The following is a 14895-nucleotide window of genomic DNA, read 5'->3' on the forward strand; positions in this document are numbered from 1 at the left end:
ATTTTCCCTTCAAACACTTTGAGCAAAGATTACATTAGTCTAATGACAGTGATCTGTTCTTGACTTGCATTTCGTAACCAGTTCCTCAAACTGGAGACTACAACCTTATAGAGCAGAATCAGGGACAGGAAAAAAACGGAAATGTTTAACTTTTTCTTTTATATGCAACAAAGTCTGCGTTCGAAGCCTCTTTTTCAGTTTTGAAATGTTTCTTATCAAAATTTCAATTAGAATGGTGTCAAATAAAAATGTCTCATGTATTAACTATGTTAATGTTCAGAGAGCAGGAACTCTACAACATTTCTTCTGTCTGTCAGTCAGTCACAGAGCTGAGGAGTGTTTTTTAGTTGCTTAATCATGAAACCAACCTGTTAATGTCTTTCAGTGGAGCAGAATCATTAGAATAGTTATATGTTTTTTTTTACACCACACACATTTGAATGATGTCAAATCACCTGGCATCTGGATAAAGTCATTCAGTCTTACTGATGATCATGGGACAATGATGAGACAAAAGACAGACTAAAATCTAATTATTGGTTTAGTGCCATTGACCCATCAGTTCAATCAGCTATATCAACCAAATTATTAAAGTAACCATATTTGAAAACCACATTGAACTGATGGAGTTCCATGCATACGATGTCAGTCTTCAGTCTGCATTCAGCTTATGGTCTCTGATGTAGGTTTGTAGGGGAAGTTGGTGGGAGTTTGGCTTTGTGTGTGTTTTTTCAGAGAAACATGTTTATGTACTGTTTACATACTGAGACCTTTCTGAGAAACTAACAACTAGCACTCCTCTCACCACAGCATCACAGCCCCTCACTATTAAAAGCTATGCGGAGTTAAATGGACCAGATACTTCTGTAAATCAACAGACATGTTCCATTGCTGTGGGTTACAAATGGCGTCGGTGGTCAGCAACTAACCACTGCAGAGAACACAACACTCCAGCGTTTCATATATCCATCACTGAATCTGCATTAATTTATGAATCTGTCATGTTGTCCTGATCGTAAAATTAGGCATGGAATGACACTATCTGTTGCTTTTTCATACATGCAGAAAGCAACAGATCTTCATGCAATGTAAAGTGATCATTTTCTCTCTTCCTGTTGAGGAAGTTACAAACCACAGAACATTCAACATTTAAAGAGACAGTTGCTCTCTCATGTTCATTAGAGAGTTCAGACAGACACCATGACAGACCATAAACTGCTGTTTTTACTTAGGCTGATCAACACAACTCTCTTCATTACAGGTAAATTGATCACTTTTCCACAACCCTTAGACATAATAGGCAAGTAAAGGGGTGTTAATTTTTAACGATGCAAAGAATTATTTTAACACTACATCTGAGTTGTATTGTTAACACTTTAGGAAGTGTTCAATTAACACTGCAAAGAATGGAAGAAGATGAAATCCAGCACAGTGCTAAAATGAACTCTCTCAGAGTAGATTTAACACTGTAGAATTTGATGTGTGGTCTCAAGCCAAGTTGGTTAAGACTATGGAGACTGTGGGTCTGAACCCTAGTTCTGATAGGTGTCAAAGACACAGCACCAGTGACTGAGGTCAATGGAAAATTATAAGTTATTGCAAATGGAGAGAACCAAAGAATCATGTATTGTGTTCGAGTGATACAGACTTACCTATGTGAACACTGGAGTGCTTTAAAAGGCCATGAAACTTATTCTCTGGTAATTTGCTAACAAAAGGTGTAAGAGATGAGAAACAAGCCATCTCTCCACGTGGACACTTCCCAATGTGAATGTGAAGCAGCAACGTTCATTTAAGATTTTACTTTACAAGAATGAATCAAGTAATTTGTCTCCAGAAATGACTGAGATTCATATAATTGCTAATCTGTGGATGAATGCTATATTTTGTTTATAATGGTCATTTTCCAGTTTGAAAATTTAAATTAGAAAGCTCAGTGGTCTGTGTTCTGCAAAGCTGTGTTGTTCAGATTAGAGACTTTTCGTCAATTAGTAATCAATTAAAGTGACAACATTAAACTGACAACATTAAATAACATAAACATATTCCCTGAAAATCTTGTTCATTGCTCTCTCTGTTGTGAGAAGATTTGGTATGACTGCGTTCCTCTGTCATAGAGACAGTGTGACTCTGCATTAGGGTTTTGATCAGTAACTCAAAGAAAACAGTGAGGATTCTTTTTTTTTTTTAACATTTCTTTTAAATCTTGATACAGGAGCCGTTGGAATGAATGTATGTGTGATGAAAATATGGACTAAAACATGAGCATCATTGTAATGACATAGTTAGGTTTTATTAGGAATGGAGTGGCGACCAGGCCATCTTCACTTTCAGATATGTTCATATCTACATTAAAAATGAATTCACATATTACATATCAAAATGAAACTGATCTCCCGAAGAGAAGAATAGAGTTTAATATCAGCAAATTTAGAACTGCTTTCATGATATGGCTGTGGGAAATGCTCTCACATTGAGTCCTTGTACACTGTCACAAAACTGAGGGGAGACTGGACACAAGTGCAGGCAATCTTTACTGTAATCCAAATCATTTTCCTAACCATAGTCAGTCAAGAGACAGGGACTGGTACACAATAACCTGGCTACTGGGGTCTAGACAAAATCAAAGTCAAAGTCAAAAGCAAGCCAAAGTCAATACACTGGGTGTCAAAAGAGAGAAGAGGGAAGAGAGCTAAACAAAGTGAACAGGCTAACAAGGTTAACAGGGAAACAGACTCACAAGGAACAAGGTTAACAGATTTACAAGGAAAACTAGGAAACAAGGACCAGTTCAGTACTGACAACAAGCATAACACTTTGCACAGGTATATATTCAAATAAATACGTGCACACAATGATTAACAAACAAAGCATTTGGTCAATCAGATCTGATAACACAGACCCGTGGATGAAGAATCTGTAATTGATTCAAAAGTCTTAGTAGACTCGGTGATTTTGATAAAAATGTGTTTTTACAAGTCAGAAGCACTAAAAGGAAGAATTAGCTAATAAAATGGTACATATTTCAATAATGAATTGAAGATATTATATGAACATATGAAATGCATGTAAATGTCACCGAGTATTCATCCTCCTCTCAGGTGTGGGTGGATTTGACATCACTGTGTTCTCCAGTTATGGACAGAACATCACTCTGCCCTGTAAAAATGTGGTTTATCAGAACTGCTCCTCAACTACATGGATCTATAACAACAAAACCTCTGGCTCTATTGAACTGGTTGGTCAGGGGAAAATCAAATCAGAGAACACAGAGAGAGCTGACAGACTGAGTGTGGGGTCTGACTGCTCTCTGAACATTCATAAAGTCAAAGCTCGAGATGCTGGACTCTACACCTATCGACAGTTTCTACATGAAGGTGCAGGTCAAACTGGAGTGGATTACTCTGTTCTCCTGACTGTCCTCAGGAGTGAGTATTTCTCTGTGAATTATGAGAACACCATTCTCACAGTGTTATTTAGAAATCAGAGATTATTAAAAAAGGGTTAGACAAAAATACTCATAATACAGTATATAAAGACTTCATAACATCATCATATCTGTCTCTTATGTTATTTTACTGGTGAAAAATGTGAAGTCTCACAGTAATGATTTATTCAGTTTCACACATGAAACATGAAAAATGTGGAACAATGCATTGTCATCTTCCGCTTTTCTGCTGTAGTCCACCCATCCCTCAAACAGACTGAGATACAGACTGGCAAAACTGTGACTCTCTACTGCTCCCTGCACTCACAGTACTCACAGTACACACAGTGTGATGATCTAGTCAGGACTGAAAGACTGAGACTGAGCTGGGTGAATGAGACAGGTGCTGATCTACAGAACACCTCCACAGTCAAAATCACACACGTGTCTCAGTGTAACATTAGTCTGACTGTGGAGCTCCAGGACCAAGACAATAAGAGTGAGTGGAGATGCCAGCTGACTAAGGGAAAGGAGACAGAGACCTCAATCTGCCTGGGCCCCAGATGGACAGGTAGGATGTTAATGTAGTCATTATTTTACACACACATACGCGGACACACACACAGACACACACACACACACAGATGTAGACAAGTATGAGCACATGTCACAGCAATCAAAATTTATTATACTGTTTAATGTACTGTGCACTGAACTTTTTTTTTCTCATGCACATATCTAAAGATGGGAAGGGACTGACCAGGAAGTGTCACAGAAAACATACAACAACTACTGCTCCTCCAAAAAAGACAAGTATGTTGACATTTCTGTTCATTATTTTCATATATGCGCACTTAAACTCATTTGAAACAGTCTTTGTTTTTTAGCATGTGCAATAGGCCCTACAGTAATACATTTCTGTATTTTCCCTGTGTGGTTTGCAAAGTCTCTCAATACCCTGAGTGTACTGAACTTTAACTGTGTGATTAGTGTCAAACACATACACAAGACCGTCATGGTAGATTCAGCTGAAACAAACACGACTGATTCAAATAAACACAGAAACTCCAGAAACTCACACTCTCTCAGTGTTAATTTTACTCTGGCTTCAGTGAATTGCTCTGGATGACTATTATACTACATAAGAACAGTACTTTACTAGTTGTTATAATCAAAGGATTATATGTTTGGTCATGTAGAATTGCTCATAAATAGATTGTATGCTCATAAAATGAATCCATTTTGTGAATTATTGTCAGAGTCGCTAGATGTAATTCTTTTTCATAAAAAATCAGATGTCAACCAGATTGGCAAAGAAATTACAAAGTGTTTTTCTTTCTTTACATACACAACAAAACATGTAAATGCCTCTGTGGGTTAATCCCCAACATCATTCACCAACATCACCCACTGCACGTATGAAAACCATTTCTTTATCATCACTATAAAATACACAACTTGTTACAAGTGATAGTTTGTTGATAAGAGGGAAACTTATGTTATTAGTTGGAAGATTTGTTTTTTGAATACTGTTCTGAGCTCCAAATTGACCAGAACAATTTTTGGATCAAGTAACGATCAGATTCCAAATTATTTTCTTCAACATTATCTTTTTTTTTTTTTTAGCACATGTAACACAATCGAAACTAATTTTGGGGGAGGGAGGGAATTCACAACAATGCTCTTCAGTGAGCCCATCAACATCAGACTATACACGCATGACAAATACTTCTCTAACATTTAAACTATTTACCTGATTTGACAAAGTTGTTGGCAAAGAACGGCCTACTCAAGTGAATTTACATTGTAGTGCATATGGACACACACAAAAAATTGTTTTTCAGTACTGTTTGATCTTGATGATTATCCTCATTCCTGTTGTTGTTGTTGTTGTTGTTGTCGTTGTTGTTTGTCTCCTTCTTCTTCTTCTTCACACACAAACACAAATACGAACATGAACATGAACACACACGAAGACAAACATGTACACAACACGTCCCAGCAATCAAAGTTTATTGTACTGTGTAATGAACTTTTTTTTCTCATGCATATATCTAAAGATGGGAAAGGACTGACCACAGAGTGTCACAGAAAACATACCACAACTTTTGCTCCTCCAGAAAAGACAAATATGTTAACATCTCTGCTTGTTTCTTTATTATATATATGCTCACTTAAACTCATTTATAACAGTCTCTGTTTTGTAGCATGTGTTTTAGGCCATATATTAATACATTTATGTATTTTTCATGTTTGCTTTGCAAAGTCTGCAGTACTGTACTAATTGCTATAATCAAATGAATATATGTTTGGACATGTATAATTACTCATAAATAGATTGTATGCTCTTAATATGAATCTATTTTTTGTGAATGATTCTCATTGCTACAACTGCTAGATATAATTCTTGTTTGTACAAAATCAGGGGTCAATCAGATTGGCAGAGAAATTACAAAGTGTTTTTCCTTCTTTATATACACAACAAATCATGAAAATGCTCCTGTGGGTTCATTCCCAACATCACAATCCTGTGTGGGATTCTTGCTCTTCAGTGAAACCATCTATTTCTCCTTCAGACAACTCACCAACATCAGACAACTCATCAACATCATCCACTGCACGTATGAAAGCCATTTCTTTATCATCACTACTTAGACTCCACCTGAGTTATGCAAAAAATACTCAGTATCACTTGTAATAAGTTTTGTTTGATAAGAGAGAGCATAAGATTCAGTCAATGACTGTGTTATTAGTGGAAAGGTCTCTTTTCTGAATACTTCTGAGAAATTCTGCTGTGGGGAAATCACACTGCAATTCATTCACAACACATTGTGATACATCTTCTTCAGTGAGCCTATCAGCATCAGACTACACACATGACAAATTTCTTTAACATTTGAAATATTTACCTAAGTGAATCGTTAGCAAAGAATGGCCTACACAAGTGAATTTATGCTGTAGTGTATATGGACACGGAAAACTGTTTTTTTTTTTTCAGTCATTACCTATTCCTCTTTTTTTACCATTTGAATTTCCCCAACTCTTTTCTTCTTCTTCATTTTCTTCTTCTTCTTTGTCTTCTTCTTCTTCTTCTTATAACCTCTCTCTCTCTCTCTCGCTCTCTCTCTCATATAGCAGATCCTTTGGTCCCTGCTCTGGCTGCTGGAATGGGTTTCCTGATTCTTGTTTTTCTTCTCCTGCTGGTTTATAAGAGAAGACAAAGTACGTTTTCTGACCGATGACCAATTCTACAATATTTATTGTTTGGGAAGAACGCTTTCTTCCATTTTTGCATGGCAGGGAAATTCCAAAGTGTTTATTTTACACAGCACAATCTAATAAGTTAACAAAAGTGTGTACATAACAATAGCTCTGTAAAAGTCAGCTGATGTATTGATATTTAGTCTTTTGTTTACACATTCTACACATGTGAATAGAGGATACTGTGACATCAGTTAAACTCTGACTGAGAATTTTGCTGAATTAAATTTCAGAAATCTGGAGGTGGACTCAAAAATCCAGAGTGAGTTATGATGACACAACCCCCCCCCCCCCCGCGTCTTAATTTTACTTAATTGTTTATACAGAGCGTATCTGTACACAGATATTACAATGTAATACTGATTGCTATTATATGATTATGCACAGACGACAGTATCTCTGTATTTTGATATTGTGATAAATATTGCTCAATTTGACAATGATTTGTTTTAAGGGTCAGAATGAAGACACAGTGACATATGACACAGTGAATCATTCAGTCGAAGTGCCTTCCAGTGATTTTAATGTGAGTGAATGAAATGAGATTGACTATAATTCTGTTACATGCAGCGCTTAATATTAATGCTACTCCAATCAACTGCGTTAACTGGTGGTAAGGGATCAATATCAATTTATTAAATCCAGACATTTCATATTACTTCTGAGACATAAAACAACCTGGGCAAAATTACGCAAATATAGTCACAAAACTAAAACTGAGTATTTAAAAAAGAAAGTCAAGACGATAAGTGTAAAAAAGCAAAACAAAAACGCAACTTTAAAGTCCAACCTGTTAAAGTCCACCTCAATGAAATACTTGTCTTTTTTTATATGATTTTTCACAAGGAAATCGGTTTCAAAATGTTTTTTTTTTAATGTTATACAGGAACAGAGACCTGACAGTGTTACCTATGCTGAGGTTACTGTTGTCAGCAATGGATCTTCATCCTCTAAAAAGAATGTGAGTGAATATCTTAGTATTTTATAATGTTTTCTTTAAGGTGAGCAATTTCATAACTTTTGTGATCTTGTAACCAGACTGCAGATACAGTGACCTATGCTACAGTGGCCTCCACTGGACTACAGCAGCAGGACAGAGGATCAGCTGACCCCAGTAACCTTTATGCTACAGTTAATAAACAGATTTAAACATGAGGAGATTTTAAATGAAATACTTAATACTGTAAAATACTTCATGTCATTTCAACCACAAAGACCATGGTTGTATGATTGTGCAAAGTCTGCAATCATACTGGAAAGTTATCAAACAATCTTTTTATTAAGAGCTGTGTATAGCATAACCAGCAATGCATGTTGTACCTTTCCTAGTTTCTATCAAGCTGTCAAGCTAAAACAAAAATCTCTCTTGGAGCATTCCATATTCTCGACCCATTTGCTATCCATTCATTACAAAAAGTTCAGACAGAACAATGAAATGTTCCCATACTAATAGATCCCCACAGTTTTTCTTTGTGTTTGTCAATTAAAACTGTTGTCCACTAACAAGAGGGGGAAAAAGAAAAACATGAAAGAAAAGAAAAGAAAAACTAGAGAGCTTGGTGAGACTTCCTGTTGTGTGATTTTCTTCCATATGCTAGCCTTTCTTTAGAGGCATAATAAAGTTCAAATGTCATCAAAAGTGTGTCATTTCTTTTAAAATGTGTCTCTGATATGAGCATAACCATGACTTGATGGACCATGGAGGAGGACACAAGTGCGGAGTAACAAAGCTCTTTTAATGAAGTATTGTGCAAACTGGGTTACCAGGGGACCAGAACAAAGCTACAAAATGGGTTAACAGGGGACCAAGACGAAAGTCAAACAGGAAACAATGAACATTCAAAACTCTCGGTTGTGGTGATAGGGGCTCCAGGACACTGAGTAGCATCACAAGCTTCACAATAAAGAGAAGGCTTAGGAAACACATGGAAGGTGTTGACTTTGCGTCTGACCGGTAAAACAGAGGGGTTTAAATAAAGAGGGGCATCCAAAGTGAGGGCAGGTGTGCAGGATTAGAGTGATCAGACCAGTGATTAGTAAACCAGTGAGTACCGAATTGTTGAAACCAGCGAGGGAGGCGACGAGGTTGTTACACTTGAATATTGCATAAGAGAGAGAAAAAAGATGGTATTTACAGCACAATGTGTCTTTAAAAATTCACACATTTATACCTCTCCTTCATGATGTTGTGCTTTGTGTATTGTGTGTATTAAATATTCAGAAAATGACTGATTAATAATGACTACTGTGAGAAACAATTACAGAATTAAAATGTCTGGCTCACACATTAGACTATTTATGGTTTATTTAAAGTAGACTGACTGAAGAACTCTGTGAAGTCCTTGTCATTTCCTGTTCTCATTTTTCCTTGTTCTCTCATCTCCTTCACCAGCTGTAAGATTAGTGTCAGTAACAAGCAGAGACTCATCAGGTTCACAATTAGCAGAGACTCTCAGGTTCACAATTAGAGACATGTGGCAGTTAAAGAATCCTTTTCTTTATTAATATTTTTCCATTCTTTTGTCCTTAGGAGGCACTAGATGCAACATGTTCTGCTTAGCTGGCTTAAAAAAGATTAAACTGATAACAAAAGCTTATAAACATACATACACACACACACACACCACACACACACACACACACACACACACACACACACACACATATATATATGTATATATACACATTCTTGTTATTCTATCAAGTACAGGTTCATCAACAGGATGTGATATCAAAGGCACATGATATCAAAATTAAAAAAAAGTACATTAATTACACCAACCAATCAACCAATGTAACTTCTGTAAAGTTCATGGCAGTTACTTTGCTGGTACCCTCTAGAGCTGTGACTGGTGTCTTACGCTGCAGCCTGTATAATCTCTTACTGTTAATGCAGCCCAGATCATCTCTTCCCTTTATGAGTTACTCTACAAAAGGCTCTGCTCAGTCTTGGACAACCAGCTCCACCAATGACAACATCTCCTCTCCTTCCCTATCAGAGACCAGTCCTGATGACAGTCTGCCCTAAACAGGACAGTCATATACGCCCTGGTATTGCCTGGAGTACCAACTCATTGGGGAAATGAGTCATTACTTTGTTGGACTTTTTCCACCCTTGCATATGCAACGAGATTTTTCTTTTTTTAGTCTGTCAGATGTTGTGTTAGATAAGCTACCAGGAAACCACCGTGCTTTTTGATCGTCTTTTCATGTCTGGTTAGTAGTGACCAGTTCTCTTGCATTTCTGTTCCCCATAGTTTGAACAACTAACAGACTCCTTTGATTCACTCCTTTGTCCTGCTGAAGGTTGACAACACCAGAGAAGGTATTAAATGATTCAATAATTTGTTTAATAGGAAACTACACCAAATCATTGAGTTTTAACAATGGTAAGAGGCTGACATCTGTCTTGAGTTTGACTGGCTTTTCCATACTGATCTCAGCACATTCACTCCAGGGACCAGCATCCAAAGTCTAAAACATAGCAATGTGAACTGATAGCTTTAGCTAACCAGGTACTGCCATTCAAAGTCCAAACAAGTCAGTGGTAACATCAAGAACTCATTCACAAAGATATAGATGACAGATGACTACTCATCCATCCAAGGCTAAAACTTCAGCCTCATGGTCCCTAGTGATCTTAATGACTCTGATGCTGGTTTTGAGGGAATTTGAAAACAGAGCTGGACATGTGAACAGGTGGTGGTGGGTGTACTTGTTTGTTGTGGACCAAAGCTGAAAACAGTAAGTGAGTAATAATATTAGCAGAAGATCATAGCTTGTATCTAATATTGTCCATATAAGGTTAAAAAGACCAGATGCTCACTGTTTGTGTTGGTGGCTGAGATCATGGAATTTTTTTTTTTTTGGGGAGTAGGGGGTGTCTAATCAATAAACTCACCACACCCCTTAACCACAGACCACACAACATAACAGTATTTCACACATACATTATTGAATCTTTATTGTTCTATTCAGTCATGCCACCCTGATTGAAAGGCTACCACAAAAAGTACAAATTTAATGTAACCACAATGGTACTGTGTCACTGTGAAATATTAAAGACTAACAAAAACTGACCCCAGAGCTCCCACACGCTTAGACAGCAATATGTCCTCTGTAAATTACAAAGGTAGTTTTGGATTAGGCCACAATGAGGAAGTTTCAAAATACACGAAATCCCTATAAAAAGAGACAACATCTTTTTCACGTTTATTACAGGGTACAGAGAGGCACCATGGCAGACCACACACTGCTATTTTTGCATTGTCTGATTGTTATGACGGTTCTCCTTACAGGTAAGGTCAACTCTAACTTTATGTGACTTGAATCGGAAATAAAAGTGTCTCTGACAATGAGACGCAGTTTCGTTCAGATTAAAGAGCCATTTTGTTTTGACAGATGAGGATGGCATAATAAGTAATGCAGTAGCTAGAATGTTCATAAATTTATGCTATTACGACATAATGTCCGCTTAGCACCAGTGTCAGTTAGTGATGGCTAATAGTCAATATACTGTATGGATACATAGATGTATAAAAAAATATATGTGAATTGATCGCAGAGATAAACTGGTACCTAAAAATTTTATTTAATAAAAAAAAGTAACAGACATTCATAATTCTCTCAGGTGTGAGTGGATTTGACATCACTGTGTTCTCCACTTATGGAGAGAACGTCACTCTGCCCTGTAAAAATGTGATTTATCAGGACTGCTCCTCAACTACATGGCTCTATAACAACAAGACTTCTGTTACTATTGAAATGGTTAGTCATGGGAAAATCAGAAGAGAGAACACAGACAGAGGTGACAGACTGAGTGTGGGGTCTGACTGCTCTCTGAACATTCATAAAGTCAAAGTTCGAGATGCTGGACTCTACACCTGTCGACAGTTTCTATATGAAGGTGCAGATCAAACTGGAGTGGATTACTCTGTTCATCTGACTGTTCTCAAGAGTGAGTATTTCTCTATGAATTACAAGAACACAGTGACTTCAGTGTAACTTTGAAATTAAAAAATTATGTTTGAATGAGAACAGGGTCCTTTACAAGGCTTTGCAACATTTTTCACATGAGATTTAATCAGCATAATCTCGATGTATAAATATGTTTAATGACCTTTTATTAAACAAAAATATTAAATCAAACCCAAAGCCAACAATTTCATTCAGTTTACTGTGATCTTTCATTTCTTGTAGTCAGCTCATCCCTCAAACAGACTGAGATCAGGTCGGGCAGAACTGTGACTCTCTACTGCTCCCTGCACTATAGATTCACAACATGTAATTATCTGGCCAGGACTGAAAGACTGAGACTCAGCTGGGTGAGTGAGACAGGTGCTGATCTACAGAACACCTCCACAGTCACAATCTCACACTTGTCTGAGTGTAACATCAGTCTGACTGTGGAGCTCCAGGACCAAGACAATAAGAGAGAGTGGAGATGCCAGCTGACAAAGGGAAAGGAGATACAGACCTCAGTCAGCCATGTCACTAGATGGAGAGGTAGGACATCCAGTACTGTATGATTCATGTGAATGCACAGACGTATAAAATACATATATGAATTAATCACAGCGATAAACTGCTGCCTTAAAATGGAATGAAGATTTTCCTTAAAGTTGTAAATGATATTCATCATCCTCTCAGGTGTGGGTGCATTTAACATCACTATGTTCTCCACTTATGGAGAGAACGTCACTCTGCCCTGTAAAAATGTGGTTTATCAGAACTGCTCCTCAACTACATGGATCTATAACAACAAAACCTCTGGCATTATTGAATTGGTTGGTCATGGGAAAATCAAATCAGAGAACACAGAGAGAGCTGACAGACTGAGTGTGGGGTCTGACTGCTCTCTGAACATTCATAAAGTCAAAGCTCGAGGTGCTGGACTCTACACCTGTCGACAGTTTCTACATGAAGGTGGAGATCAAACTGGAGTGGATTACTCTGTTCATCTGACTGTTCTTAAGAGTGAGTATTTTTCTATGAAATATGAGAAAACAGTGACTTCAGTGTAACTTTAAAATCAAAATGAATTTTTGATTGACAACAGGGTTCTTTACAAGCCCTAATAAAACCTACATGAAGGTTTTAAAGTATTTTCTTTATATAAGATTTAATCAACGTCTTTTTCATCATTCTTGTATATGGGAATACTTTTAATGTAGAACGTGTTTAATGACATGTCATTAAACCAACCCCTCAGTCAAACTCAGAACCACCAGTTCCATTTATTTCATTGTGATCTTTCATTTCTTGTAGTCAGCTCATCCCTCAAACAGACTGAGATGAGGTCAGGCACAACTGTGACTCTCTACTGCTCCCTGCATCATAAATTCACAACATGTAATGATCTAGTCAGGACTGAAAGACTGAGACTGAGCTGGGTGAATGAGACAGGTGCTGATCTACAGAACACCCCCACAGTCAAAATCTCACACTTGTCTCAGTGTAACATCAGTCTGACTGTGGAGCTCCAGGACCAAGACAATCAGAGAGAGTGGAGATGCCAGCTGACTAAAGGAAAGGAGATACAGACATCAGTCAGACATGTCACTAGATGGAGAGGTAGGATATTAAATACTCTATGATTCATGTGCATACAATGATGTATGAAAAACATGTGGGCTATGAGTTGATCACAAAGATAAGCTGATACCTGAAAATAATGCAAACACAGCAGTACACAACAAATCATGTCATAAGGATGGAATGCCGTAATACTTTTTTACATTGTCCAGGTCATTACACTAGAAAAATTTTATTAAATTTCTGGAATGACACTATCTGCTTTTATCACATCAAAAATACAGACATGATAATGTTGTCAAAATGTATTACTATATCTTGGTTTATAATATTTAATCAGTTGTAATTGTATTTTTTTTTCAGTTGTAATGTTTCACATACTGGACTAGAGAACAGACAGATCCCCTTGCTTATATGACTAATTACACTAGAATGCGCACACCAAAAAAAAAAAGTCAGTCAATATCAAACCTGTGTTTACATATTTTCATCAATATATGCGTTAATGTATTGTGTAATTTGTCTTTCAAAACAGCCTGCAGATTCACTGTCCTCAATATGCCACAATCAGGACCACAGGACTACAGCAGCAGGAAACTAATGTTCAAACCATGAGAAAACTTAATGGGACAGCAGACATGATGTTAACCATGCCCACACAAATAATCAATAAACTTAAATGAAATAAGATTTTTTTAACATGTTTTCATTTTTTACGTGTTTTACATGCTATAAGTATTTCACATATTTTACATTTTGCCTCATTTGGAAGTTTCTTTTGATGAAATTGCATAATAAATAAATAAATACATAAATACATAATGTAAATGTGAACTATCTTGTGTATTGGGTTGAAAAAAAGGGCAAGACATTTTGATATTTACCTTTGGTAGTATCTCTTCAACACTTATTCTCAGCACAATTAAAAGTATTGTGACACTAATTCTTCCTCTTATTTAAAAATGTCAGTTTCTGACATAATTGCAAATACACACTTTGTCCACTGGAGGCTGCTATTTCACATTACCCAATTCTCACTCTCAAATTCTCTTACACCCCAGTGTAAACAAGTCATTCATACATATCAATAAGTCACCAATCACATTTTACTGTGAAATGTTAAACCAATGAAAATTAGATCATTTCTGTGGAGAGTAGCTCTTAAGAGCTGATGGACACACTAGAATGGAAGAAATTCAGTTATCAAGTGTAAAAGCTGCAAAAAAGGTGTAATGTTTTTGGTAGAAACGAGGAACGAATAGATGTACAGATTAACTATTGCTGTCTCTGTCTATCAGTCAGTCAGAGTTGAGAATTGTTCACGGTTGCTTAGTCATGAAAGCAAGTTGGCTTCAACTTTTTTTGTGTGTGTGTGTAACCAGCACAGTTTTAATGTGGGGTGATTTCTCCTCTCTATTACAGTCTATCACCTCCAACATGTGTTCCACCTTTGCCAGGTATGGACAGGCATCAAAAGGTTTGGAGCAGAGCATACTAGATATTTTGATACTGGTATTAGGTACGAGAAACATATTTTACTGTGAAAATATGCTCGGTAAAAATATGTTTTTTTTTTCCTCAAGAAACTCCTCGTTCTGTAACGATTGACCTGGGAATCAAACCCAGGGCTCTGGCATGGAAGCCCAGAGCTTTACCTTGGTGCCACCAAGTGA

General features: G+C 36.9%; 3 protein-coding genes across 3 annotated transcripts; all 3 read left to right on the plus strand.

Moving 5' to 3' along the window:
* The first annotated feature begins 1200 nt into the window (after window positions 1–1200).
* On the plus strand, window positions 1201–4556 carry LOC115818403 (uncharacterized). The gene is made up of 5 exons (XM_030781768.1): window positions 1201–1261; window positions 3084–3428; window positions 3684–3765; window positions 3892–3998; window positions 4540–4556. The coding sequence occupies exons 1-5, from the start codon at window positions 1201–1203 to the stop codon at window positions 4554–4556; spliced, it is 612 nt and encodes a 203-aa protein (XP_030637628.1).
* A 6411-nt stretch (window positions 4557–10967) lies between these two features.
* On the plus strand, window positions 10968–12216 carry LOC115818405 (T-lymphocyte surface antigen Ly-9-like). Its single transcript, XM_030781769.1, has 3 exons — window positions 10968–10986; window positions 11319–11645; window positions 11888–12216. The coding sequence occupies exons 1-3, from the start codon at window positions 10968–10970 to the stop codon at window positions 12214–12216; spliced, it is 675 nt and encodes a 224-aa protein (XP_030637629.1).
* A 99-nt stretch (window positions 12217–12315) lies between these two features.
* LOC115818406 (uncharacterized) lies at window positions 12316–14895 on the plus strand. The gene is made up of 4 exons (XM_030781770.1): window positions 12316–12664; window positions 12956–13236; window positions 14645–14741; window positions 14849–14895. The coding sequence occupies exons 1-4, from the start codon at window positions 12316–12318 to the stop codon at window positions 14893–14895; spliced, it is 774 nt and encodes a 257-aa protein (XP_030637630.1).

The sequence above is a fragment of the Chanos chanos genome, chromosome 8, assembly GCF_902362185.1.
Source record: "Chanos chanos chromosome 8, fChaCha1.1, whole genome shotgun sequence".
Classification (NCBI taxonomy): domain Eukaryota; kingdom Metazoa; phylum Chordata; class Actinopteri; order Gonorynchiformes; family Chanidae; genus Chanos; species Chanos chanos.